General features: G+C 53.8%; 11 protein-coding genes across 11 annotated transcripts; 7 read left to right on the plus strand and 4 right to left on the minus strand.

Annotated features, from left to right (window-relative positions):
* Positions 1–29: 29 nt before the first annotated feature.
* CLAFUR5_05475 (Glutathione S-transferase omega-like 2) lies at positions 30–1,525 on the plus strand (the record flags this gene model as incomplete). The annotated part of the gene is made up of 4 exons (XM_047904623.1): positions 30–491; positions 600–694; positions 758–981; positions 1,041–1,525. 4 exons carry the CDS (start codon positions 30–32, stop codon positions 1,523–1,525), a joined length of 1,266 nt encoding a protein of 421 aa, XP_047762071.1.
* A 45-nt stretch (positions 1,526–1,570) lies between these two features.
* On the minus strand, positions 1,571–2,799 carry CLAFUR5_05476 (Vegetative incompatibility protein HET-E-1; the record flags this gene model as incomplete). Its single annotated transcript, XM_047904624.1, has 2 exons — positions 1,571–2,590; positions 2,647–2,799. The coding sequence occupies 2 exons, from the start codon at positions 2,797–2,799 to the stop codon at positions 1,571–1,573; spliced, it is 1,173 nt and encodes a 390-aa protein (XP_047762072.1).
* A 329-nt stretch (positions 2,800–3,128) lies between these two features.
* Positions 3,129–4,331, minus strand: CLAFUR5_05477 (uncharacterized protein; the record flags this gene model as incomplete). Its single annotated transcript, XM_047904625.1, has 1 exon — positions 3,129–4,331. The coding sequence occupies one exon, from the start codon at positions 4,329–4,331 to the stop codon at positions 3,129–3,131; it is 1,203 nt and encodes a 400-aa protein (XP_047762073.1).
* A 2,225-nt stretch (positions 4,332–6,556) lies between these two features.
* Positions 6,557–7,680, plus strand: CLAFUR5_05478 (PI-PLC X domain-containing protein 1; the record flags this gene model as incomplete). The annotated part of the gene is made up of 2 exons (XM_047904626.1): positions 6,557–6,754; positions 6,805–7,680. 2 exons carry the CDS (start codon positions 6,557–6,559, stop codon positions 7,678–7,680), a joined length of 1,074 nt encoding a protein of 357 aa, XP_047762068.1.
* A 3,341-nt stretch (positions 7,681–11,021) lies between these two features.
* On the plus strand, positions 11,022–12,508 carry CLAFUR5_05479 (Homeobox protein meis3-A; the record flags this gene model as incomplete). Its single annotated transcript, XM_047904627.1, has 4 exons — positions 11,022–11,354; positions 11,401–12,234; positions 12,292–12,342; positions 12,398–12,508. The coding sequence occupies 4 exons, from the start codon at positions 11,022–11,024 to the stop codon at positions 12,506–12,508; spliced, it is 1,329 nt and encodes a 442-aa protein (XP_047762069.1).
* A 3,523-nt stretch (positions 12,509–16,031) lies between these two features.
* Positions 16,032–16,980, plus strand: CLAFUR5_05480 (uncharacterized protein; the record flags this gene model as incomplete). The annotated part of the gene is made up of 2 exons (XM_047904628.1): positions 16,032–16,156; positions 16,212–16,980. The coding sequence occupies 2 exons, from the start codon at positions 16,032–16,034 to the stop codon at positions 16,978–16,980; spliced, it is 894 nt and encodes a 297-aa protein (XP_047762531.1).
* Positions 16,981–17,146: 166 nt separating this feature from the next.
* Positions 17,147–18,236, minus strand: CLAFUR5_05481 (uncharacterized protein; the record flags this gene model as incomplete). The annotated part of the gene is made up of 3 exons (XM_047904629.1): positions 17,147–17,530; positions 17,582–17,916; positions 17,984–18,236. 3 exons carry the CDS (start codon positions 18,234–18,236, stop codon positions 17,147–17,149), a joined length of 972 nt encoding a protein of 323 aa, XP_047762530.1.
* A 753-nt stretch (positions 18,237–18,989) lies between these two features.
* On the plus strand, positions 18,990–19,992 carry CLAFUR5_05482 (uncharacterized protein; the record flags this gene model as incomplete). Its single annotated transcript, XM_047904630.1, has 3 exons — positions 18,990–19,163; positions 19,216–19,434; positions 19,483–19,992. The coding sequence occupies 3 exons, from the start codon at positions 18,990–18,992 to the stop codon at positions 19,990–19,992; spliced, it is 903 nt and encodes a 300-aa protein (XP_047762502.1).
* A 969-nt stretch (positions 19,993–20,961) lies between these two features.
* On the plus strand, positions 20,962–21,815 carry CLAFUR5_05483 (NAD-dependent glycerol dehydrogenase; the record flags this gene model as incomplete). Its single annotated transcript, XM_047904631.1, has 2 exons — positions 20,962–21,004; positions 21,058–21,815. The coding sequence occupies 2 exons, from the start codon at positions 20,962–20,964 to the stop codon at positions 21,813–21,815; spliced, it is 801 nt and encodes a 266-aa protein (XP_047762532.1).
* Positions 21,816–22,090: 275 nt separating this feature from the next.
* CLAFUR5_05484 (U3 small nucleolar RNA-associated protein 14) lies at positions 22,091–24,952 on the minus strand (the record flags this gene model as incomplete). Its single annotated transcript, XM_047904632.1, has 1 exon — positions 22,091–24,952. One exon carries the CDS (start codon positions 24,950–24,952, stop codon positions 22,091–22,093), a length of 2,862 nt encoding a protein of 953 aa, XP_047762534.1.
* A 214-nt stretch (positions 24,953–25,166) lies between these two features.
* CLAFUR5_05485 (54S ribosomal protein L27, mitochondrial) lies at positions 25,167–25,538 on the plus strand (the record flags this gene model as incomplete). Its single annotated transcript, XM_047904633.1, has 2 exons — positions 25,167–25,352; positions 25,413–25,538. The coding sequence occupies 2 exons, from the start codon at positions 25,167–25,169 to the stop codon at positions 25,536–25,538; spliced, it is 312 nt and encodes a 103-aa protein (XP_047762533.1).
* Between the last annotated feature and the right edge of the window lie 878 nt (positions 25,539–26,416).

The following is a 26,416-nucleotide window of genomic DNA, read 5'->3' on the forward strand; positions in this document are numbered from 1 at the left end:
TACACAGCTCAGAAGCGGCGCCAGACATCATGACAAACAGCACCTCGGACCACTACTATAATAAACGCAACGACGTCCTCATCGGCGAAATCTTCCACTCCCAACTCGCCGACCTCCAAAATTTCACATCAAGCTCAAGCTCCCAACGCCCTCACGCAACCGCTACGAAATCTTCACCAGCCGCCCTTGGCCAAACCCCTCCGAGCATGTCCGGCCATACCACCCAACCCGACGGCGAACCTAAACCAGGTTCAGGCGTCCCAACCCACGCCCACGCCGACAAGGACGGCCACTTCCGCCGGAAAGATAGTGCCTTCCGCGACCGCATCTCGAGGGATTCTAACGCCAAGTTTCCCGCGGAGGGGGGGCGGTATGCGTTGTATATGAATTATGGGTGTCCGTGGGCACATCGGGCTGTGCTTGTTAGGGCGTTGAAGGGGTTGGGGGATGGGGCGACGGGGAGGGAGGGGGTGGTGGAGATGATTGCTACGGTATGTATTTGTGCATGTTTGTGGTCGTGGGTTTTTGGGGGAGGGCGTGGATGGAGGGGTGTGGGTTGTGATTTTTTGGGGGGGGGGGGCTGATGATTGAGTTGATAGGATTTCGATTTGACGGAGAATGGATGGTTGTTCACGGGGAAGAATGGGAGTGAGGAGAAGGATCCGTTGTATGGGTTCAAGGGTCTGAGGGAGTTGTAAGTTTGACGGCGAGGTGGTGGGGCGCGGTGATGGGTAGGGCTGACGTGTGGGCTCTGCAGGTATATCAAAGTTGATCCGGAGTATACTGGACGATATACTGTGCCTTGTCTCTTTGACAAGAAGACGGAGACGATTGTGAATAACGAGAGTAGTGAGATTATCAGGATGCTCTATACGGAGTTTGACGATTTGCTGCCGGCGGAGTTAAGGGAGGAGAATAAAGAGGGTGGAGGATTTTATCCGGAGCATTTGAGGAAGGAGATTGATGAGATGAATGAATGGGGTGAGTTGAGAGCATGGTGAAATCTTGCAACGGCCGAGAAGGAAGCTGATTTGTGACAGTCTACAACACCATCAACAACGGCGTCTACAAATGCGGCTTCGCCACAACCCAAGAAGCTTACAACACCAACATCCACCCCCTCTTCGCCTCCCTCGACCGCATCGAATCGCACCTCTCCTCCCCCTCCCATCAACCCTTCCTCTTCGGCCCCTACATAACCGAAGCCGACATCCGCCTCTACACCACCTTGATCCGCTTCGACTCAGCGTACTACACCATCTTCCAATGCAACCTCAGGTCGATCCGACACGATTATCCCAACATTCACCTGTGGCTGAGGAGGTTGTATTGGGATGAGACGGAGAGGACGAAGGGGGTGTTCAGGGAGACGAGCTTTTTGGAGGCGTATCGGTACGGGTATGCTAGGGCCAGGGGGAGGATGTTGAGGGGTGGCAAGGACCTGGAGGATGGGAGGGAGATTGTTGTGCCGGGTGGGCCGGAGGTGGGGGTGGAGGAGTTGAAGGATGGGCAGAGGTTGGAGTAGTGAACGTAGCACCTGGTCCGTGGCGAGGCTGGTAGATAGAATCCATCAGCTCCGAGCATTGCCGGTAAAAAAACTAGGCAGATCCTCCTGTGTCAGAGAATGTACACGAGGCCCCGAGCCTTGCCGCACAAGTATAGTCTCGACCTTCAAACTAGATGTATCGATGGCGGCTGATGCAGGTACCACCATGTCTGGGAGTAATCTTGCGAACTGATTCGTACCGGACAGCAGGCGGATAATATAGATAGCAGCTCGATGAGTAGCACCACCTCGTCCTACCAAGCGACAGTCGAGCAGCCCGAGGTAAATATTGCGAGAGAATTGAATCAATGGCAGGGTAATCTGGAGTCCTTTATTGGTCATTGAATAAGGCTGTGCCTGTGCACAATTTTGAGGACGCGCAGCCATGATGGTTGGAGCAATCGAGCTGAAGTGCGAAGGCTCGTCAGCTAACAGTCCTGAGAGCTGGATTCGGCCCGCGCGCTCTTCTCGTGCGCTGCTGGTCCAGCAGAAGATGGAGGAATCGTCAGACTGGTCTAGTAGTGTCTGCTGGAGTCTGCGAAATGCTTTGCGGCCCTCTCCGTACAACAAAGGCATGTTGACATTAAAGATCCCGAGCAGACTGTACGCAATGTCTTCCTCGCGAGTCGTGATTCTGGTGGCAGCCCAGCTCATACGTGTTGCGATACTTCGCTCGTGAATGACTCCAGGCCCAGCAGCTATGATATCCTCGGCAAAGTTCGTAGCGCTGGTTATCTCAGCCACAAGTGAACGCCGATCATCGTGCGCACTTGTTGTAGAAAAAGGCCACAAAGGTTTCCCAGACGAAACGAAGAATTGAACGCTTCTTGGTACCAACGACTCTTGCAAAGTCCAGCCTCGTGAGAACCATCTGCTGCTGCGAAACTGACAACGGAATATGTCAAAATCCACGTGAGTTGGAGTGTTGACGTCCTTAAGATAGACATAGCATGTTTCGGCTCTGTACATGGAATTGATGGCTTCTTGTAGCTCAGCACTGCTGGACTTATTAATGCAGCAGGTGTCAATCCAGACGTGTTCCGTCTATGCGATCGGGCTTGAGACACTGTGAAGTGAATCTTGCGCAGTCCGTCCCTCGCATGTGCTCTCCCGGATGCGATATCGCTGTACAAAACCTCATCGTGCCCCCAGGTATGGGATAGAATGGCATAGCTCGGCACATCAGATCCGATGAACTCCTCGAGCTCTAGCCGGCCAGACTCGAGCAAGGCTGCAACATGGAGAAGCCTCATGGCTAGGGCCGTCAGCCTCCGGTGTAGCAGTAAGTTGCTCGATATCTCGATGCGGCGGCAGTGCTCATATGCTGTACCACGATACCGCAAGACCAAGCTGGTCATGTTGAGCTTGGTGAAGCTCGTGGGCCCACACCAGCTGGAGACGCAGTAGAACATAGCGCGCAGGACACTACTGCGAACAGCTTGAGTGATCAAGTCCGATTGGTTCGGTAGCCGTTTGGAGTCGCAATACGCGATTGACCATAGACAAGTGAGCCCTCCATGTGCTCCAATGTCCGAGGCAGTAGAGAGTCGCTGGTTGATATCAAACGAATATTTACCAGTCACTAGTCGATCTCGTCGAGGAAAAGACCGCTCCGCTGTTGATCCGTTGAAGTATTCCTCAACAGCTTGTCTATGTCATCAACTGCGGCTTGAGACGCAACATCAGAAGCTGCAGCAGTGTGGTCTCCTGGGTGAAGTTGCATCGTAGGTGGTGCTGGATGCGATGTCGCTGGCACACGCCCTTCTTCATCAGAGCCTGCAGAAGGGTACTTGTCAGAGTCAGAAGCTTGATCATGGTTTTGAGTGCCATTCTCTGATGAGATGGCGTTCTCAGCTCCTGCTGTCGCTTGCTCTGGCTCAAGCTGACCCTCCTCTTGTGCTTTGCGTAGCTGCTCGCCCCACAGCAGAGTGAAGTTGACGTTGAAGTAGATGTCTCCAGTCTCTCTATTTTTGAAGACGTAACGTAGACAATGGGTCTTCTCTCCGATGTACTTGATGACCTTGAGGCTGAAGCCCGGGAGCTTCAAGGCGAAGTTGGCAAAGTCCAGGTAAGGATTATAGAAATCTCCCTGATACAGCCTTCCCTTCTCGAAGACCAGCGACTCGCGGTTTTTGGCGTCTAGGAAGAACTTCCTCCGCTTCTCGTTGTTGTCTGGAATACCAAGCCTCTCCCTCACTGCTGTTCCAGATCCATCGGAGCCATCACTCAGCACGCCGGGGGCCGGAAAATCTTGACCTTCTTGGTACGTATCACCAATGCGAAAAGCAAACCAGCAGCTCAGACTTGGCCCATATAGCCAAGGCTCATCCGCGTACACATCACAACTCAGACCGGGATCAATGAATTCCTTCACGATTCGAAAAGCAGTGTTGAAGCCTGGCGGTATGCGATCTCGAATCGGATGATCTAGATCATTGCCCCAGACAGTATCGACCGAAGGAAGGTCTTGCTTCGGGACGAAGCTGAAGCCCAAAGAGTATTGATCCTTCTGATGCATAGGATGCTCTAAGTAGCTCGCCGTCGATGGACTAGTATCTGGAAGGCCTCGAAATCCCCGAACGCGAACGTTGATCTTCACAGTGAGGAACTCATTTTCGATTGTTGTCGGGGTGTCAGTATTGACATGGATGATCTTGTGTTGCTTCAAGTCATATGATGGTCCAGCTGTAACTAAGAGTCGATATTGCTCGGCCTCTTGGGAGTCAACTGAATCGGTGCCGCCACGGCCTGCTGCACGTGCTATCTTCGACTTCACTGAAGTCATGACTCGGATGTCTCTTTGATACCTGCTGAAATCGTGATGATGATGGTTGCTCATGTCTATCATGCAAGCATTGCTGTTTGCCTTGAAATGCACTAGTACTAGCTCAGATGACGTAGATGTCAAGGTGAAGCCCATTGGCTCTCAACCGTGCAGCAATGCAGCATGTGATGAAGTGGGGTCAAAGCACCAGCTAGGGTTCGGCCCGGTGATAAGCTTGCCTGAGCTGTGATTGAAGTCAAGCACAAAAGCGGTACCGGTAGCTGCCAAAAGATCATACTGGTAGCACGTCTCATCAAGCACAAATGGCTGAGTGGACCTGTACCAGCTCATACCACAAGAACATGGCGTCTCTTGCGCTCAGCGACTCGTTCTGGTTTCGCGCGTTGGGTTCGATAAGAGAGGAGTAGATACATCGAGGCAAGAGTGACTACGTTCGGTTGAATGTAAGCATTGAGATCGTTCGTCTGCATGATACAAACATCGAGTCCAGAGAGTAGGCAATCTTCAGCAATAGAGCGGCATAACCATGTATGCTGAATTTTCCGGTCAGCGTGTGCGTGACCTTACTATGATGTTATCACAGTGTCCTCTGAGCATTGTATGTGTAGTAAGTTCCGCCTTGTTAAGTCTCGTCGTCCTCTTGCGCTTTTGTCCTTTCATCCTGGAGTACATGGAGTCATAATGCGCTTCCGCGGAACCAGCAGAGTTGTCCTCGTGACCAAAGGCGCGTCCTGACTTGTCTTACCTCGATGGCGGAGATCCGACTCCGCAGTTGATCAACATATTGGAAGAACATGAGTACAGCGCGTGGGGTCTACAACTCCGTCCTTCCCTTGGCTGCACTCTGGCCAGCAGCAGAGTCAGACAGGTGATTGCTGTAGCGTCGCCGCTTGTTGAACGCTGTGTGCCCTTTTGCCGGCGGTGCAGGGCAGGCGATAACGCGTAATCGAGCACAGAAAGACATAGGTCCGAAGCTTTCAGTGGCAAGTAGCCAGTACGTTCGCAGGGTAACATGGTCGTCCCTCGCAATGCGCAGCATCAAGGCAAGGTTGGCTGTCACAATACTGTGAGATCTATGAGCTAGATCCGACCTCACAGTCGGATTTACTGGAAAGGTTGGCAACGGCCAAATGGGGTATGTCGTCCGGGAGCATTTGCGTTCTTGTCGAGTCGTTATAACCGACAAAGTATCGTGCACCAGGCCGAGCATTGTTTCGAAGATGCCATGACACACCACGGACCCTGCATGTTTCGATAAGCGAAGGAGTGTGATGCTGGCATACAACCTCCTGCTGGTTGACATGTGTCAGCTCTCTTGGCTAGACCCTGCCAGCTATGCATCTGGTTCCATCGATCTCGCCACGGCTGAGCGACTCATCGTCTTCGAACGGAGTGCGCTGCATAGTTGATCCAAACCGGATGGCTTGATCGGTCCGTGCAGAGAGTGATCCAGCAGGTGATGCAAACTTGCTCCCTAAGTTGAGCAGACAAGGCCAAGCACGATCCTGCGAGCCAGCACTCATCAGCCGAGTCAGTCAATGTACTCGCGTATAACGACATCCGACAGGCATATCTTGCGCAATAAGCGTGCACATCACCAAGGTGGCAAGGCCAGAAGGATGAAGGCAAACATGTGAAGTGTCAGAAAACACGAGGTCTATTTTGGGATGAGCCTGCTGAAACAACGCCGAGGCCCCGGTGGGGGCTTGGCAGTTGCGTGCCTTCCAACAAACTTTTCGGCTCCACCAAGCTGGCAGCGACTTCCTGGTCGACGTTGACAGTCCAACCCTGTGCTGTTGCCAACGACATCTCGTCATGTTAACGGTCGACAATTCATCACGACAACAGCTATATCTCCTTTGATGGTCATCATGCCGTACAACGACAGCAGGACAAAGAACATATGTATCCGCCACGCCTGAAGGAAGGCGTAGCCACTCCACTTTTAGCAGCGCGGCGATTACGAGTACACGAGGCAGGTCCTCAGCACTGCCTGTGTGATGAGAGCCAGTGGACAAGACAAAGCGCTGTAGAAGGCAAGTGCTGATGATGAGTTCTCTTGAGTGTACTTTCACCATCTCTATTTCTTCCAGTACACAGCGATTTCTGTTCCTTCCTGTCCATACTGTTGGTTTGCCTTCACCTTTACCCCGTCGTTCGCTACAACATCGCACCAGCCGAAGAGAAGGGAACGAGGAAGCCATGGCCAGTTTGGCGCCTGAACCATGTTTCGAACGTATTTGAGCAGCTTTCTTGTCCTGGCAGCTGGACTGCAGAGCGTGTTAGCGCAAAGCTCTTCGACTGCATGCAACAATTCTCCGGAACTTTGCAGCCGACAGTACAACAACGTCACCTACCTTGGTGCCCGTAATAGTCCCTTCCTTAGAGATGACACGACCGACTTTTCAACGTCAGGGAATCAGGTATGTATTCGAAGTGCCACCAGTCGTTTGGGTATGGCTGACACGACAAGTTCTACAACACCACCAGACAGCTTGCTTCGGGTGTCCGTCTGTTGACTGGCCAAGTACAGTATCCAAATGGTACTATTGATCCTCATGTCTGCCATACTAGTTGTGAGCTGTTAGATGCTGGCACGCTGAGTAGCTGGCTGTCCGAGATCAAGACCTGGATGGACAGCAACCCGAATGACGTGGTGACGATCCTGCTCGTCAATGGAGCTGGAGCAACAGCCAGCGAACTGGCTTCTGCATACACGAGATCTGGTCTGTCAGACTATGCGTACATGCCAGCCTCTTCAGCAGCTACCACCACGTGGCCTACCCTCCAAGAACTCATCAGCAACGGTACAAGAGCGATGAACTTTGTCGCCACCCTGGCCGACAACACTGGCGCCACTTACCTGATGAACGAGTTCGATTACATCTTCGAGAACGACTATGACAACAGTGAGGTCAGCGATTTCTCCTGCGATGTCAACAGACCTTCGAATCTAGCCAACGACACATCCACGGCAATCTCGTCTGGATACATGCCTCTAATGAACCACTTCCTTTATGAGAATCAGCTTTTTGGAATCCAGTCACCTAATGAGTCGTATGCGAACGTGACGAATGGCGCCAGCGGTGCAGGCAACCTCGCTTCAGCTGCTGCGACGTGTGCTTCGACGTACGGCAAGGCACCGAACTTCTTGCTTGTTGACTTTACCAACATGGGTCCTGCGATAGACACCGTTGACAGCCTCAACGGTGTCTCCAATCCAACCGGGAGGACGACGCTCCCAACGGCGGCTTTGAGCGAGACATCCGCCGCAGCAATCTTGCTTCCTGGGTCATCTTCGCTCTGGATGAGTCTGGGTGCGGCCTTGCTTGTCGTGTTGTCGCTGTGAAACGACACGTTTCGCACCGAGTCGGCCTGACGTTACGATGTTCATGAGAAACGATTGGATCCAATGCACAGCGTGTTTATAGACTACAATAGTCGGTCAGTAAGAAGATATCATCCAAATAGACTCAGACGACGCAAGTGCATTATAACAGTACTCAACCTCGTACCGTACGCGAGCGATTGGCTCCAAAGTCCAGACTTGAGACCGGCACTGTGGTTGATGTTGCCTCGTGAATCCCGCCCGCGCGCCCTTGCGACACCACAACGTAGCATCGCCTTATGCGCATCGCCAAACGTCGAAGGAATGACAAGGCGCTACGTGAGACGACATTGAAGCGACCGGTTGCACAGACAAGGACCGGTGCCGCGCTCATGGGACATGGCAAGCAGGACCAGTCGGAACACGACAATGTCCAAGGCGCCTGGTTCCTGGTAATTTTGTGATCTGGTGACAATGACAACCTGGAGAGGTTCCTCCGAACCAAGATGGACCTCTCGCGGTGCGATGCGAACCACGCAGAAGATGCATGTCAGTTCGGCGCTGCCCGACATTGAATAGATTAAGTCCATTTTCGTGGCACATAATCGCGCAATCGGTCTTGGGCGAAAGTAGAATGTGCACCATTTCTGTTGAGTATTGCTGAGGTAGGCGCGTTGCGGAGCAAGTGTTTGAGCTCCCTGTCGACCGGTGCGCTGCCAATATGTCGCAACCGTGGTGCGCTGTAGGGCAATATGATCGCACATGACGTCCAATCGTTGCCTGCGCGAATAAATTGCCCGGCAGCGAAGCATTTGGCTCGAAATAAGCCACTTTCAGCACAGCATGGCGAAGCTGTAGCATTCTCGTTCCCAGCGAAGTGGAGAGCTATATATGCATCCCGCATCTCGCAGAAGCTCGGTCGAGCGATTGTTGGTCAAGCTTGTTGCGGAATGCAGCTTGTTGTATGGTCTGGTTGGAATCTGTGCTCGTGGGAGTGTGCAAGCGCCGGCCTGGTGACTGGCAGTTGACATGGCCAAGCATCTCACATGCCTTACCAGATGCCCTTGCCACGTTTGCACCGCGCGGCCCAGGGAAGGGATCGCGCAAGTAGCCATGGGTGGTGAGCTCTCTTCATGGTAAGGCCCGATGCAGAGCCCCAGCCGTGCGAAAGATGAGGCCGACCGCAGGACTGGGAGCGCGATTACACATTGATCCTGGTGCGAATCACGGGGTGTGCGATTGATGAGCAAACCAGTGTCACACAACGCAGCACAGAGGCATCCAAGATCGCCACCGACAGGGCCGTGCCATGCCCGCTCCCGCAATGTGCACTCGGTGTGGTAGAGGGTGGCACAAGGATCCAACCACTTTGAGCGACGAGCACTCATGATGCCACTCCCGAGCTGTCAGGCACGCGCTGTGTCCTGTCAACAGCATTAGTGCCGGTCCCGTGGTCTGCGAGGCGTCAACCAAAGGGCGGCAGCTGGCTGATCGACGAGCAATGTCGACGGCGATGGTCGCTCTGCGTGCGTGTGTGCGTGGCTGCCATAGCCAAGCACGTTCTCCGCCTCCTCCTGAGAGAGGTAGATAAAGGACGCGCACAAGTCATTGCTGCGCGGCGGTGATCCCAGCAGACTCCGTTATCCGTGGTCGTGGTCGTGCAAACCCTGGCAACGTGTCAAACCTCTCAGGTTCGGGCATTCCGCAGACGGACGGGATGTGTTGGAGAGAGTCGCTGGGAGTGGGCCCGAGGACGAGGAGGGCACTTGCGTATTTCCTCGAGACGGCAGGGATGCTGCTGCTGGTCGCGCCCCACCCCACCGAGCCGAGCGCCCGGTTTGCCGGTTCTGCGAGCAAGGATGCGGCGGGCCTCCAGGCACTGCAGCCGAATCTGCGGAGTTCGAGTGGACGACCTCACGGTGGGTGGGAGGGTGGAAGCAGCACGGTATGGATGTACATCAATCTGCAACGCACTTCGCGATTGGCAAGGTCTCATGCGCCGTGCAAAAGGCGGGCCATCAACAAGCTTAGATGGCATTTGCAAGACGGGTCCTCAGCGCCGACGCAGCATGCACGCACGAATCATTGCGGGCCGCACCATCTGGCAGACGCGCCAGACACCGTCGACACCCACCGTGACCCAGCCGATGCTGCCCGTCCTGTGGCCTGCTCTGGCGCTGGCACGAGTCGCTGTCAGGTTAGGCCAAGAGAACGGTGCTCAAGGGGGTCTCAAGTGCACGCGACGGAAGGGCGGTAGTAGTAGTCGTCGTCGTCACAGTTCACCGCCGGCACCTGCTACTCACCGCGCGGGGCTCTGCCCCAAGAGGTCGACGACCTGTCAGCGTGTTAAGGTTGGTCTCAGAGACTCTGCTGTCTGCTGGGCACTCCCTGGCAGCCTGCATCGCCCACCACACGTTTATGCTGGCACTGCTAACACGCCGCGCGCGGGCGGTGCATCTGCGCTCTTCGCCGTCGACGCTGTCCGTCGTCCTGCTGGCGCGCGCTCGCCCCAGCCAAGGGATACAAGAGGATTCGCCTCGTCGATGCGCTACATCGATTCTGCAATTTTGCATTACCCCAAACGGGCGTCGAGCCATCGCCACGGGTCTGCAAAGCATGGACGCCCGGAGCGTGTGTCAAAAAGCTCACCAGGCTGCTTTGGGTAATGGTGTATGGCGGTCGCCGCTGCATGGTACAAGCGCTGAACGGGCCGTTGGAGCTGGAAGCTGGGTCTGTTCACCACTGGCATCTGGGCACGCACGGGAACGCAGAGGGGACTTTATCTCGAGCATCCTTGAAAGTCTGCACCCTTGCCTGCATCATCGCGCAGTGTTTCGATGTTGCATAAGTGCAACGAGGTATATCCGTCAAGCAGTCTCTGATCACCTGCAGGACCCGCTTTATTTGAGGCCCATGCAGGACTCTCGACGCCAATATCTCGGGTCTTGGTTCATGCTCAATGGATCTGATTGTCAAGGCTTGCCCCATTGTGTACTCCCAGTCGAGCTATCCTGCACGAGGATCAATCGCTAGTCGCTCGAACCACTACCCTGCTGATTCAGTTCAGCGTCAAAGTATTTCTGTTCTTAATAACAACGTCTGCCAATCTGACGACGATCAGAGCAACCTTAAGGCTGAGAGGATCCAGAGCTAGCGTGCACCAGTCGTCAGTCATAAAGCTATCGTTCTCCTTGCATGCTTAGCCTGCGGGCCTAGGGACTTCATCACTCGACTCTGGGCCGTCTTTCCTCCTCATCACGGCTCTACCGTGTGCAAAGCTGGTGATATCGTCAACTGTCTGAGCTACATCCACGACCATCGACAACACTCTCGCTGTAGGTCACTTCAGCAGCATCTGGATAATGGAGAGCCTCACCTTGGACGATGGTCGGCCATATGCACGGCGCCCAGAACACTATCGGCTGAAAGATCGTCGGAATCGCTCGTCGCGTTTACCCACTCCAGAGGACTCGCAAAGCAGCAACGAAGGACTGGATGGACGGAGCCCTCCCGAGACAGAACCACCCGTTCGGGATCTTAACATGCGATCGCTTCCCGTCGAACGGTATGCTGCATATGGCATGTCCAGCGGAGCGAACCACGATCGTCGAGACAGTCGCAATACCGGAGCGCCATACTCTCCTCCATACCGGTCTTCAGAGTCACAAAAGCCATCTTTGCCTCCGTTGAAGACTGTAAGTAGCCCGAATGGCGTTGTCGGCTCCCGTTAACATGCTATAGGTTCTTGGTACCAGCATTTCAAGTCCACCTCGGACACCCAGCCCTCATGACATGTCAATGCAGCTTTGTGCCCGAGAGCCATCGTACACAGCCTCAACATACAAGCCACCTTCACTGTATCCCAACAAGAAGCAAAGGACAGAACCATTTCCTACGTTGCAGTATGGCAGGCCCGATACTGCTCGTCCTACGTTTGCGCCCTCAGCTGTGCTCGAACCCAGAACGAACGGAAGCTCCATGCGTCCCAGCCTTCAGTTCCCTGCTCTGGCTGCTTCCGTCGATAGTCTCGAGGTACGGCGCAATTCTGTCATGGCCAGTCCACCATGGGACACACAACAGCCGCCAAAGCACGGCACAAGATCCACGAACGACAATCCAGCAAACCACTACCAGACTCCTGAGCAAACTCCCACATCTGCAATTCTTGAACCTTCATTTCCCAGGCCAAACGGCTACCAAGGCTCTGCCACAGATCCCTTTGCTCGCGAAATGCGTGACAGTTTCGGACAGTCAGATGATCGCGCATATTCTCGCAGACCCTCAGTGGGAGCATACGCAGCATACCCTGGACGGCCTTACGAACACAACGATCCTCGCATTCCTCCATTTGCTCGGGACCCGCGCTATGCAGGACACATGAGAGAGCCATACGGCGAGCACAGAGACTATGCGCGATCATCACGAGTAGAGGGTGCATTCGGGCAAGCACCGTACCCTGGTCAGGGAACTGCATTTTTTATGCCCAGTCATTACGAATATCAGCATGGAAAGGCGCGCAAGCGAAGTAATTTGCCCAAGCAATCGACCGAAATAATGAAGACATGGTTTGATCAGGTGTGTTACTGACTCCTGTCGACCCTTCGCCGCCTGCTGTTGCTGATCTGTGCACAGAATATTACGAATCCTTACCCAAGTGAAGAGCAAAAAGCAGTATTTTCCAACGTAAGTGCTCCCATCCAGCTGCCGACGCAATAAGCAGCGCTAACCAGCACCACAGGCGACAGGTATTAGCATGACCCAAGTCAGCAACTGGTTCATCAACCACAGAAGACGCTGCCCGGAGCTGCGCGACAGACGCGAGCGTGGCCGTGGCGGCAGCGAAGCTTAACCACTCATCAGTTTCACAACTCCTTTTGTACAACAACATCTCACAATACGCAACAAAAGTTCGGCAAAAGCGTAGATCAAAGGACAGACAGAGAGCACACGCAACGACGGCAACGAATGATAGATGGGAAGGCTGGCGCCAACTGGACAGGACAGGACAGGACAGGACAGCTGAAACGAAACACGAAGGCATGCTACACACTGTAATTCTTTTGGAGACCGTGCGAGACTTTTGTTGTGTGCGCTATCGATACCAGAATACTTCTAACGAATGTGATGGTGTCGCGTTCGAAGAGTCACTATCACCCCCTTCTCCTTCTCCTCTCACCCCTCGCGCTTTGATACCGAGTGTGCCAGCCAGCACATGACCATGGCTGACGACGTCAAGGAAGATCCAGGCACGCGATGTCTATTCTCGTATGTGAACGTCCCTAAATGGTAGTCACGCCGAGACAGTCGCTGGGCGTTTCATCTTCGTTGATTCAGATATCCGATTGGGCAGCTGGCCGCGCTGTGATACAACGGCAAGTGAGTCGACGCTGCACTGTCAAAAGGCTCGCTGAACATGCGACTAGGTCATGGCAGTTTGCCATGTTTCATAGCGTGTGTAATTGATGCACCATGCATCAGGTCCGTGGAAACGGGCGAATACGGGACGGCAGGGAGATATGCCACGTGGCTCGATGGGATGGCTGGCCTTGTTGACAAGATTCGCGAATCGCAAGTCAAAAAGGTACAGTAGCGCAATCGTATCTTCTGCCGTTGTTAACAGGTGCAAATAATCTCGGGACAGTGCCGATCTTGCTTCCGCCATGGGTTGACTACTTTGCAGACCTTTGCTTTAAGAACCTTTTACGAGCGTGGAATCTGGATTACTGATGATAATACACATCCGCCATCGTCCTTCCCCAATGACACATTCTAGCATGCCAAGCAGCGTGATGCATCACATCCATCTATAGCCCTCGTTCCAGAATCCGTTTTGAACGTGTCGGCGGTATTTTAGGCTCTGTGCTCTATGAGTCAAGCTCCAGTCAGATCTTTGGTCGAAGAAGTCGGGGATCGTGCTTCATCATGGTCATGGCATGGAGTCTTTGACCTGACAGGCATTAGAAGACGCCGCGCCGACGGGCTGAACTCTCGTGTCGCGCGGAGATCCCTGTCAGCACAGAAAAGGTAAAGCGCTGCAAGTCACCTTCCCAGCAGACATTGTCCTTTGAGCCCTAGAAGTTAAAGTCCAGCTTGGGAACATCATCTCGTGGCGGCGATTGGTCTTTCGCCGTATCGTAATAGTGACCACGCCAGGAGAAATCGGTCGTTCGAGCGCAGTCTGGGCCTTGCGAGCGGCAGCTCACCAGCGCAGGGAGGATGCCGGCAGCGAAGAAGGGCTCGGCATGGATCTTGCAGTGTGTTCAAATCCTTCAACACGTGAATGCACTGGTCCTTTTATGCCACAAGCTTCGCCGCACCCCAGCAATCGCCGCACCCCAGCTCGGATTCTCGCGTTCCGACACATGGTGTTGCTGGCTTGTATCAATTGCCACACACGCTCAAAATACACGATATGTAGCTCAAATTGCTCAGAATAGCATCGCGAATACAGAATTTGAGAGCCTGTGGGCACTATAGTGGGCTCCATGGTGTGTTGTTGTATGTGGTGAGGTGGTGAGAAAGCAAGAAACGCGTGAATCTCGACACGGGCGCATGAAGCTTTGGTGGGGCTCTCACCAAAATCCCATGCCGAAGCGTCAACACCAACCTCTCGGCAACACAACGTGTTTTTACGCGATATGAGTATGCAGAATGTGGAAACAGATAGCTGCGAACACATTGGGAAAAGAATCAAGTTGATATGAGCAATATTGGTGGTGTTGATGATAAAAAGTCACTGGGGTGCGGCGATTGCTGGGGTGCGGCGAAGCTTGTGGCTCCTTTTATTGATGGACCGGCACACAGCTTGGCAACGTCGAGAAAGTCCCGCCTCCATGAGAAAGCGATCTGCCACTTTGATGCTAAGACGAGTCAAGAAGCTTTGCCGGCGCTGAATGTGTCCGGTGGGAATGCACAAATGCCGGCGTCTCTCGCATTTTGTCCGGAGGGGGCTTGTAGATGCCCTGGCAGAAACTGTCATGTCATGTCAAGACTCAGAAACCTGGGAGTTGTCAATAATAAATGCATCTCAGTCGTGACTGCGTGGACACATCGCCCCATGTGACATCGACCATCTCATGAGTCATGACCTCGGACATTGCGACAGCTCGAGATCAACACTCCATAATCGAAGAATGCTGAGCAGTTGACCATGCATCACCAAACATTGCAGTGGCGTGCACGCCACGGAGAACCAATTTGAAAGCACTCCTGAAACACAACGTGCTCACCTTGCACAAATTCCGAACGCCACAAGCGCCAGATTGTCTTCAGCCATGGCTGCCATGCTGCTCCAGACGGCAACGGCTACACCACTGTTGTACTAGGCGCTGTTAGCTGCCAACCTCATGTACACTATTCGTGATCACTGTTCACGCATCAATCATGAAAAAGGCGCTGTCTTCCACGTCAGCGCGACGTACGGCCAGATTTCACCGGATAGTGCTGACCAGAATGACATGGTATACTGAACGTGTGCCCATGGCTGAATAGATGACTCTGGTATGTCGGGCGTAACTCATAGTGAAGTGTTATCGGATCATTGGGTTCCCAAGTTCTGCCGATGTAGTAGGCTCGCTCGACGTACCAGAGAAGTCGCCAATGCTCCAGAGGTCATACAGATGGCGTGACCGCAGCCAAGGGTAGTCGTATGTCCATGCACTCCACTGCCAGAGTCGATCGATGGCGTCCGCCCCGCCCAGCCAGCGACTCCGAGAGAAGCGCCGACCAAGACTCCAGATGTTGACATGTTCCCGTCCTGGCATAAATTCTTGGTATTGTCGAGGTCTCATAATCAGTACATACGACCCAAGTCGAAGAGATGTCGACTTTGCTGCATAGTCGAGGCGCTAGAACTATTTGAAATAGCAAATATGCCCAGTCCAGTCATGGATGTACACGATGCAGAAGAAATACTTTTCCATGTCGTGGCTGCAGAGTCCAGCTGGTCCTCCCGTCAACCTGACTTGATAGTTGTTCCCCTAGAATCGACATCGACCTATGTCGACAGTCACAGCGGGCGGTCTGGTGGATGATAAGATGATGGCTAGTGTACGAGTGGCAGTCGTGCAGTCAAATTGCCCATGCTATGGGAAACCATGCTAGCGGCGGATCTATCCGAATGCATGGACATCGCGTCTCGATGACGCGCCGCGAACCATTCGATCGGCGGAGCTCGAAGAGAGCTCCAGATCTTAACAACATCACTTCTTCGGGTACGTACGGGACTATGCCATATCATCCACTTGGCTTCTCACACCATGTCGTCCATCCTGGCAGTGTTTGATGTGTCAAAACTACTCAGCTTCTACAAGACTGACCCATCACAGCAACATTCGCGAGACGAGCTATCGAACACCAACAAAAGTCAGGATATGGCTGCACCGGGAGCCGCGGCGGCAGCGAAGAAGAAGCTCATAGTATGCGGAGGTAATGGCTTCCTTGGGAGTAGGATATGTAAAGCTGCGGTAGCACGAGATTGGGACGTCGTTTCCATAAGGTAGGCACTATGCACCTCAGCCTGATCACAATGCAGTGCACTAACCATGACACAGTCGATCCGGCGAACCGAATTGGCCATCAGTATCCTCCCATCAGACTGCACCTCCCTGGTCGAAATCAGTAACATGGCGATCCGCCAACATCCTCCACCCCGAAACCTACAAAGCCGACCTTGAAGGCGCCAACGCGGTGGTGCACTCAATGGGTATCCTGCTAGAGGCAGACTACAAAGGCGTCCTAACAGGCAAGGAGTCTCCAATATCGGGCTTACGGCGGGCATTCTCAGCAACAAAGCAGGGTGGGAGTACGAATCCAATGGACAGGCAACCTGGCCAACAGATTGAGCCAGGAGAGAAGGACGGACAACTCACATATGAGCTGATGAACCGAGACTCTGCGATTGCTTTGGCGAAAGAGGCGAACAATGCCGGAGTGCAGAGCTTTGCGTACATTTCGGCTGCGGCAGGAGCGCCGGTCTTGCCGGGAAGGTACATCAGCACGAAGCGTGAGGCGGAAAGTACGATCGCGAGTGCGTTCCCGAAGATGCGGAATCTATTCATACGGCCTGGCTTCTTGTATGATTCGTCGAGGACATTCACGATGCCGATGGCCGCCGTAACATATGGAGGCTTCATGGCGAATTCGCTGACTGGAGGTAATTTGACGTGGTTGATGGGTGCAGGTGGAGCAAAGCCGTTGAAGGCGGATCTGGTTGCGGAGGCGGTGGTGGAAGGACTGTCAGATGATGCTGTGAAGGGACCTGTTGAGGTGAAGGAGATCGAAGAACTTGCGAATAGAGCTTGGAGGAGAGGCATGCTGTGAGAAGACACTTTTTTCGTATCTTGAAACGCGTTGCAGCGACATGCCTGCCCGTGCACTTTGGCCTGCGGTGACTACAGATCGCTGGACAATCGCTTGGACAATCGCTCGAAGCCGAGATAGCTCCTCTGGCGCGCTGCAGTCTTAACGCGACATCTCCAAAGATAGGCTACCATCCATGGCGTTGAGGTTGGTGCATGTTCCAGGACCGCACCGGCTCTGGCATGAAGCGTGGTTCCTTGCCCGCCTCCTCCGCCAATGTCACAGCCAGCTCCGCATCTTCTGCGTTGATGCCCGGCAATGGCTTGGTTGCGCGACGGGGCCTCTTCTTGATAGCTTCTCTGAGCAGCTCTTGTGCCTCTGCGACGTCAACATAGCTGGCCAGCTCGGCTACCCATTCTTGCAGTCCCTTTGTCCAGCTCTCGAATTCGACCTGCTCGTACTGTCCCTCTTCATTGCGCATTTTCGGGATCAGCTCCTCATCCAATACATCATTTGCGATATGTCCCCAGAAATTCACGATGATCTTCGCCTGGCGTTTTTCAGGAGTAACCTTAGGACGGGTTGTTAGTCGGGCCGCTAGAATATACGAATGCCGACTTACCCAGTTGGTGGCCGTGCTTGTGAAGTTCGAGCCTATGTCGAAGTCTCGATCATCAGTGTAGAATTCCCCCTCCTCCTCCTCCTCCTCCTCCTCTTCGCTGCTGTCGGCTTCTTCGTCACTGCCTTCCCGAACTTGCTGACCTGTCTCCTCGCCGATGTCGCTCCTGATTCGGCCCTCATCCTCGCTCGAGTCTTCGCCGTCATGGTCAGAGGGCCCAGAGGCCTCTGCAGCGCCGTAGACACTGGTCACTGCATGGATATGGACGGCGCGACACGATGCTGACGCTGTCGTCTTGCGCTTCGACCTCTCTAGCGTCAGGCTCATGTTCTGTGGTACTGGTTACTGGCACTGGAGTATGTCAGCCGTCGTCACCTTCGAAGCAAGTAGAACCTTCATTTTTACCTTCATATGCTGCCCACTCGCTGTCATCTTGCGCTTCGACCACTCCAGCGAAAGTCTCACGTTCTGTGGTACTGGCTTCTTGCACTGTAGTATATGAGCCGTCATCGCCTCTGAAACCAACAGAAGCGTCATTCCTACCATCATATGCTGATACTGACTCACTCTCGCGGTCGTCCAACCTTTGAGTCTTTCCCGCCGATAACTTCGGGTCTGCTGCACTATCGAGTGCACTTGAGCGCCGCTTTCTCGCCATGCTGGCGGTGTCTGCTCAGTGATGGTAATGACTGTTGTGAGGCGCTAATAGCTGCACACGAGAGAGGAACTGAGATTATGCACTAGCACGGATGCAGCGGAAAGTGCCGCCTTCCGACATCCCTGAGGCCAAAAATGAAGTGAATGTGAGGACGAAGCTTGCAGTCAGCTGTCTTTGTTTTCTACACAGGCAGACTGGTCAACCTCACTTGCGCCATCACTTGTGTACGCCGTGATACTCACCAGGCCATGCCAAAAAGCAGATACTTGATACAGAAGTGCCAAAAACCGCCCCCGCAAGGAACAAAAAAAAGGTGGGCCGGGGGGAGGGGGGGGCAAAACTTACGCAGGCCTTGGTCTTGGGCCGATGTAAGAAGCTGGCGAATGCTTTTTTGTACCATGTAGTGAGCATGGTATGGGGTCACATGTGGTGCACCACATGAGGTTCTGGAGTCATCGTAGTCTGGTGGCATTCAGGCCCACGACTTCCTCCGAGCAAAGTGTCCCTACGTGGTCACCCATAGTAGTACGAACTCCGTACAATGTTCCAACATTCCCAACGCGTAACCACTCGACCACGGAGCCACCGGGTCGAGACCGAAGGTGGTCAGAATTCCGCCTATTAATACAATTGGTCTCCAGCGACTGACAGGCGTAGACAGGCCCGAGCTTCACAAGCGGCAAAGTGACGAACACCTCGAATGTTTGATCCCTCACTCGTTGAGGTCGCGTTTGAACACCTTCCCACCAAACAATGGCGCGCGACATCGTCAAGCCGCATCGCACCAACCATGTCAGACGTGCTCGCAAGATCGTGACACGAAGTGCGGCTGCACGTGCTGAGGGCACTGGAGGTAATTTGCCTGATGCACCTCACTCGGAGCCAGATAACATGTCCACGGACAGTGAGGGAGGCGTCCTACTCGAGGTAAGACCCAGACAGAGGTATTATCGGACCATGGTCACTGATGTTTGCTTAGACAGCCACGCACTCACAAGCTTTGAGCGATAGTAAGAGAGGTCCCAGAGTCGTTGAGTCGTCGAGCGATGACATGTCGAAGAATGAAGACCTCGGAAATACGCGCACCATCGAGGGCCAACGCGACTACGCAGATAAATGCTCACGGTGGATGGGGGATCAGCGCAGGAGCGAGAACGCTGCGGAAGCCGCGCAGCCTGCTGTTCCGGTAGATCTCGAGGTTCGTCGTCCAGCATTCCTGGCTGAGCCCTTTCTGACCGTATCTTAGGATGAACGCCGAACGCGATATCTTGACATGATCGAGGCCAGCTGGGGCGCCTCCTGGTCGGGTAAGTTCTGCAAAGCCCAATTCTTGCCGCAATTCGAGAACGACGCCGAAACTTCTCGACACCACCTGGTCAGAGATATGTCACTGACATTGGTCAAGCATTTCGCCGTCGTATCTGCTTGGGCAACTCTGAATGAGACTGCTCGATTGCTCAAGGACCGAGTGGTGCGGCGGCGGCGGGATCAGGTAGCTCGCGCCAGCGGGCAACCTCCCCACATCACACCTGCCGATATCAAAGGTGTCTTGCTCGAGGAGGTCAAGCTACCCGAAGATGGAATGACCTGGGATCGGCTAGCGAGGGACGGCCTTGTAGAGAGACCGTCGAGTGGGGAGGACTGTTGGAAATACCAAAGGACCAGCGATCAGAGCGAGCAGCATAGTCGAGATAGGAGACGAAGCTTGGCACTTTCTGGGAGCATGGCTCGACGCGTTGGCAGCTTCTCGCTGTAGAGGCCTTCAGCATCGTCCAGCACGTATGAAAGACACACATGCGGGCGACCGGTTGCGTAATACCCACCGGCCATTCCTTGTGTGAACGACATCATATGAAGAGTCGTGTGTGAGCTGTCTTTCACTTCCGTCTCTTGTTCCCCGTTGTGGTCTGCTCGGCCACCTGCGGTAAGACTCATCGATCGAATAGAGTGAATGCCATCGTGTTAGTCAGTCGTTCGTCCAGGTGGAGTTCAGCGCGGTAGGAATGTCCACCGGTTGTTGCAATGCAGGACGGAAAGGCCGTGACCACCTGCACTCTTTACGTTTCCCGCGCACGGACTGTTTCGACCTCACCTCGTCTTTCGTCACTGTTAGCTTCCTACATCAACCTCAACATCGACATCCATCCCCTCCAGACTGCGGCATGATGCCAGTAACTACGTGACGACAATAATCTCAACAGCACCTTCGCTCCAATGAAGGGCGCCATGATGGCCACCGCCCCATGAATCGTTACTGAGGAAACCCATCAATTCTGCCGCAGGTCCCCGGAAGACGGTCATGCTTACAAGGAGGACAAACCCACCCCACGAGTTACGCGCGATTCTTGAAATTCTCCAAGTCCTCTAGCGGAACTTGGAAGGCGACGTAGATTTGAGGTGTCTACGGCTACAACATAGTGGAACAAGTCTAACGATTCTAGGGCAACCTTGACCGCTCTTCAAGATACGCTTATTCAATTATCGATACGATACACGGGGAGGACGACAAGTTGTACTTAAGATTAGAGCCCGGACCACCAAGCTTTGTTGGTGCTGAGAAATACGCGTACCAAGTTTGTCCTCCTTACAAACACAACCAAGAAGACACCTAGCGCCCAGCCGGGATTCGCTGCAACATTAACGCGATGTCGCTCGTGGTGCACAATTCCCCGCTCTATAGACTCTGTTCAGTCTAAGTGCAACACAACTAGTAACGATACTGACAATGGCATTGGCATCGAGACTAGCGATATTGGTCGGTGGCATAGGTTCGTTCAAAGTCATCGATCCCACATCCACTCCTTCTCACAGCACATCCCAGGCGGTCTCGGCTCCGTTACAGGCAAACTCCTCCACTCCCAAGGCGCCAAACTCGCCCTCCTATACGCCCCCTTCGAAAAACAAAAAGTCACCCCAACCCTCCAAGAAATCTACAACCAAGACGGCCCCTCCCCTGACATCAGTACCTACGAATGCGACATAACCTCAGCAGACTCCGTCACTGCAGCCTTCGCCTCCATCTCCAAAGACAATCATGCCTTTCCCAGCATCCTCGTCAATACAGCCGGCTATGTGAACCTCCAACCCTTGGAATCATTCCCTGTAGATGATATTCTTAGGCATTACATGGTCAACCTCCATGGCCCAACATTGACAGGTCAAGCCTTTGCGAAGCTCTACTTCGCCGCTTCCAAGATCGCTTCTGATGCCAACCGTCCCGTCCCAGGAGGCCGTATCGTGAACATCGCCTCGCAAGCCGCTCACATTGCCCTCCGCCACCACGGGCCTTACTGTGCCTCGAAAGCTGGCTTGATTGGGCTGACGAAATGTATGGCGTCTGAGTGGGGTCCTAGGGGTATCACTGCGAACTCCATCTCGCCAGGACCTGTAATGACAGAGTTGGGGAAGAAAGCTTGGGGTGATCCGCAAGTCGCTGCTGATTATCTGGCTGCTGTGCCGACAGGACAGTTCGCTGAGCCGGAGGAGGTGGCGAGGATTGTGGACTTTTTGGTCAAGGATGAGGCGAGGAATACCAATGGGGCTGATGTCAGATTAGATGGGGGGTTTACGGTGAGGTAGTGGTTGCTTATGATCGAGAGTGCTATCGATGATTGCGAGTACCACGAAATGAGACATATGTCCGCACTGGCTTCCGTCTCATCAGCGAGCCTCGATGTCGTGAGGTCACGGTGAATGGGTTCCGTCCTGCTCAAGGTACCAAGTCCGCGGTATCACGATACACAGAACGTGCTAGAAGTTCATCGCCCGCCGCTTCGTCATCGTCATGGACAAAAGAACTATGCTCAGCAGCACAGACGTAGATTATTGTCACTTCGATTCTAGTTTCGTACGATCTAAGCGATCGGCCTCTCCAGCGCCTTAACATTAACCCCCTTCTTAACCACAATCCTCGGCTTCGTCATCCTCTGATGCACCTCCTTCGTAGTCCACTCAGGCCCCATAGGCAAGCGTCTCGACCTCTCATACTGCTCCTTCGTCTCATACTGATGAGGCAGAACCGGCGCTAGGTACTTCTTCCCCTTACGATCCGCCTTCTCACTGACGATGACATTGGCCAGCCTAGCATCTTTTCGATCGGCTTGCTTGACGCCATCGAGCTTTGTCTTCCACAAGGGGTTGTGGGCGGCTTTCTTGTTGGCTTTGCGGATTGAGCGAGACAGGCCGTCGCCGGTCCAGGAGCCCCAGCCGGGGAGGTGGGTTGAGACTTCCTTTTCGTCTTCGGAGGCGATTTGGTCGGCTTTTTCGGCTTCGAAGGCGGCTTGGACGTCGTCTCCGGCGAATGCGCGCTGTTGGATGGAGAGTTGTTGCTCTTTGGCGGTGAGGATAGGGTTCGATGGCTCTTCTTCCTCGGCATCGCTGTCGCCATCGTTCTTGTAAGTCACGGTCGTCCAGCCATATGTGTTGCCTGATGTGCTTGCTGAGGTAGGCTGGGGCTCGGCTGCTGCTTTGCCTTTGCTCGGCGCCGCTGGAGATATTGGGTCTGCGTTCGTGATGATGATGCTATCATCATTGGTCGACCTTGGTTTCTTTGACTTGTTCTTCGGGGCTTGCAACCAAGCATTCGTCGCGCTGGAAGGTTGTTGCTTGGCCTCGTCCTCTTTCAGTAGACCTTTTGCTAAAGGTCCACTAGCCGCATTGGCTTTCTTGAGGGTACCTTTCGGTGTAGTCTTCTCAGCAGTCTTTGGCTGTTCTGTCACGATCCTGGCTTCGTCATCATCGTCCTCATCTGAGCCTTCAGGTGCCTCGAACTCAAGCCTCTGCTCCTTCGGAACCGGCTTGTTCTCTTTCGACTGGGGTCCAAAGATGGCACGACCCAGATCTTGGCCTTCGGCATCACTCTCTTCTTCATCGCCGTCGGCGACAGCGAGCTCTCTTCGAAGGCGCTCGACGTCCTCATCGTTCGCTTTTCGTTTTCGTTCCTCAGCATTGCGCATGAACTTGAGCGCAGACAAGCCTTTCTTCTCGGCAGCGCTGTCCTTTGCCGAAGCCAGTTGACGCAGGACATCCGCTTCGTCGTCATCTTCGTCTTCGTCCGCAGACGGAAGACTGCCATCTTCGTCAGACGAAACATCTTGCCCAGCCATGCGCTTCTTGAGCTCTTCATTGCGCCTAGCCTGCTCAACAACACCATCTCTTGCACCTTCATCCCAAGCAGTTCTGTTGGTCTGCTTGAGCGTTTTCGCCCACTTCGAATCTTTGTGCTTCGTACCCATTCGCGCTTCTGCTCTCTTGCGATCGAATTGCTCTTCGGCAGTCTCGTCCATTCCACTCATACCCATACCCTCAAGTTCCAGCCGCTCTTGTTCAGCTTGGCGCTCTCTCTCCTTGCGATGAACACGTCTGTAGCTCTTGCTTTTGATCTTTGCAATGCGCTTCGCCTTGATCTCCTCTCTGAACAGAAGCTCTCGCTGTCTGCGCAATTCAGCTCGCCTAGCCATGACCTCTTCGACAGGCATCTTCTTTTCCGCGAGACCCTCCGCCTTGAGCAATGCAGACTCTTCGCCTCCCAGATGATCACCATCTTGATCCTGCTTCGCAGCCAAGCCCGACTCCTCCATGATCCGCTGGATGCTCTCCTCGAGCTCAGTCTGCGGCTTCTGCTGTGTTGCTGGCTGGAACTTCTCTCTGCCCAAAGTAACTCCCTGATCTGCGGGATCTTGTAATGGAAAGCTCAAGTGCTCTGCTCGGCGATTCCTTGTGACAGTGTCTCGCCACTTATCGAGCTCTTGCTTTGCCTTCTCTGTTGCAATCTCGCGATCAATGCGATCCTGTTGCCGCTTGGGTAGGGGTGCAGCGATCGGTCCTGTCTTCACCTGCTTCTTCTTGCCCTTGGTTGTCGTCTTCTCTGGAGCCAGACCGATGTCCTCCATGAAGTCGTCCAAGGTTACATCTTCAAGAGGTTCAACGGCGGGAGCCTCACGACTCGATCCGCTCATAGCCTCTATCCGATCTCGCATGCGTGCTACTCGCTCCTCGTCGGCCATATCGTCGTCTTCTTCCTCTGACTCTTCCTCCGATTCTTCATCGTCTCCTGCGCTTACGTCGTCCGATTCTTCACCGTCATCATCCTCGCCACCATCCATATCCTCATCTTCATTATCCAGCATTGCAGCCAAATCGACCGCATCGTCTCCAAACCCAAGTCCTTCGTCGTCCTCGCTTTCGCCATCGTCATCTTCGCTTTCCTCTCTCTCGTTCAAGTCTAGTTTCCTCGACGATGCGCTGGGTGTAGGCTTCTTCTTCGACTTGGTTTTTTTGCTAGAGGATCCTCGGAAAGTGAAGCCTTGCTGGAACTCGTCATCTGACTCCCCAAAAGCCTCGTCGGAGTCCAGATCGCTTTCGTCGTCGTCCTCGGCAATAGCACCCATGGTCCACTCATTGCCTGAACTGTCGCTGCCATAGCCGAGGTTGTCGTCCTGGCCAGTCGCACGTCGCTGCTTTGGCTTCCGAGTCCTCTGATCCAAATCCTCCTCTACATCTACTAGCTCGTCTTCCTCCTCGTCATCCTCCGCCCTTCGTCTCTTCTGTCGCGGCTCGTCATCTATGTCTTCACCAAGTCGATGCTTCGGGATAAGGCGCTTTTCAGTGATCTGTTTCTGTGCAGCGGAATATGCGTCGAATGATCGCTTCTTGTTTTTATTGCGCGCAGTCTTCGGTGCCGCTGCAGTGTTCGATCGTGCGACTCGACCCGGCATGATCGTAGACTCGTGTATGTACAGATGCTGATGCTCGTGCTTACTCTCAAATTTCTGGAGGCAACTTCCGAAATCTTGGCTTTCGAGCTTGAAGCTGCCGATCGCTGGTCTGTGCTCATCCCCGAGATCTCCGTCGACATGAACATTGACATCGAGAGCCTCCACCATTTGCCATTGTGGTACCGTGTCGTGACAAGTCGACCAACACATCAAGATGCAGCCAACACCGATCCTACAACGCGCCATCAGGCGACTTGCGCTCACGACGAAGCAAGGACCGCACAACTACTACAAGGGTAACCGCGTGGGAGCAATGGGAAGGCATACAAAGTGGGGAGGATACGTTATGGACTGGAAGAAGGTCCGCACATATGTCTGCCCGGATCTGTCAGAGTTCAACGTAAGAGATACATATCATGTACTCAGCATGTGATGCAGTATGGTCGCTAACGATAGGCAGCTTACACCATTTGTCGCAAAACGAATCGAACCTCGACGAGACAACTTTTCGCATACTGAGACTGGCAGCCCCATGGATCCGAAGGAGTACATCAGGAAGTGGAAGGAAGAGGGTGGGAACATGTGATGAGGATGAGTCAGAGATAAGAATATAATCACTCCAAGCAAGGCAGAACGACCCTCATATTGTCTACGCCCACAGCCCTGAATCGCTCTTGCTCAGAGTACACTCGATGAGGGCCGAGGAATACCTGAATGACCAACGTCGTGGAAGCAAAGCCGCATAGAACATGGTCTCTTTCCAGCTACCGGACATACTCGGATGCGAAGGACGCGGCGGCAATATCAGGAGAAGATGGTATTGGAGTAAAGAGAGACAGAGAGAGAGAGAGAGCTCAAATCAGCTACAGTGAAGGCGGCAGGATCTGAAGCAGAACGATGTAACGCTGCTAGTGAGAGTGAACGTCAAGTATTTAACAGCCTCACTTCTCTCGACAAAAGGATTGCTCTTTTCTCATCCACCACACGCTCCACAATCCGCCAACAGCTCCTTGACTACCAACTACTCGCCGACCAACCACATCTACAACAGCAGCAACACAAATCATTCAAGCACTAGGCCGTGAAAGACGCCTCGAATGACTCCAGCAACCAGGTACGCAACGCAAGATAATGACCCGCCACCCACTTACCAGTGAACAGTCATTCGGCCTCCTCGACCTCGCCCCAGAAATCTGGTCGACAATCGGCAAACTAGCCGTCGACGACCACCCACGACCGCACGAGCTCTTCCATCCCTATCGCGGCCGAGGAGCACCCCATCAGCCACCCATCACCAGAGTCTGCCGCATCCTACGCGGCGAACTCTTACCATACTTCTACCGTACTTGGGGTTCGCACATGATCCACTGGGGCAACGCCGGAAGCACTGGACGATGGCTTCGAGCAATAGGGGTCGAGAATAGACGCCACGTGAGAGGCGCTTTCTTCCTAGCGAGCTCGGCG

Source organism: Fulvia fulva, chromosome 5 (assembly GCF_020509005.1).
Source record: "Fulvia fulva chromosome 5, complete sequence".
NCBI lineage: Eukaryota > Fungi > Ascomycota > Dothideomycetes > Mycosphaerellales > Mycosphaerellaceae > Fulvia > Fulvia fulva.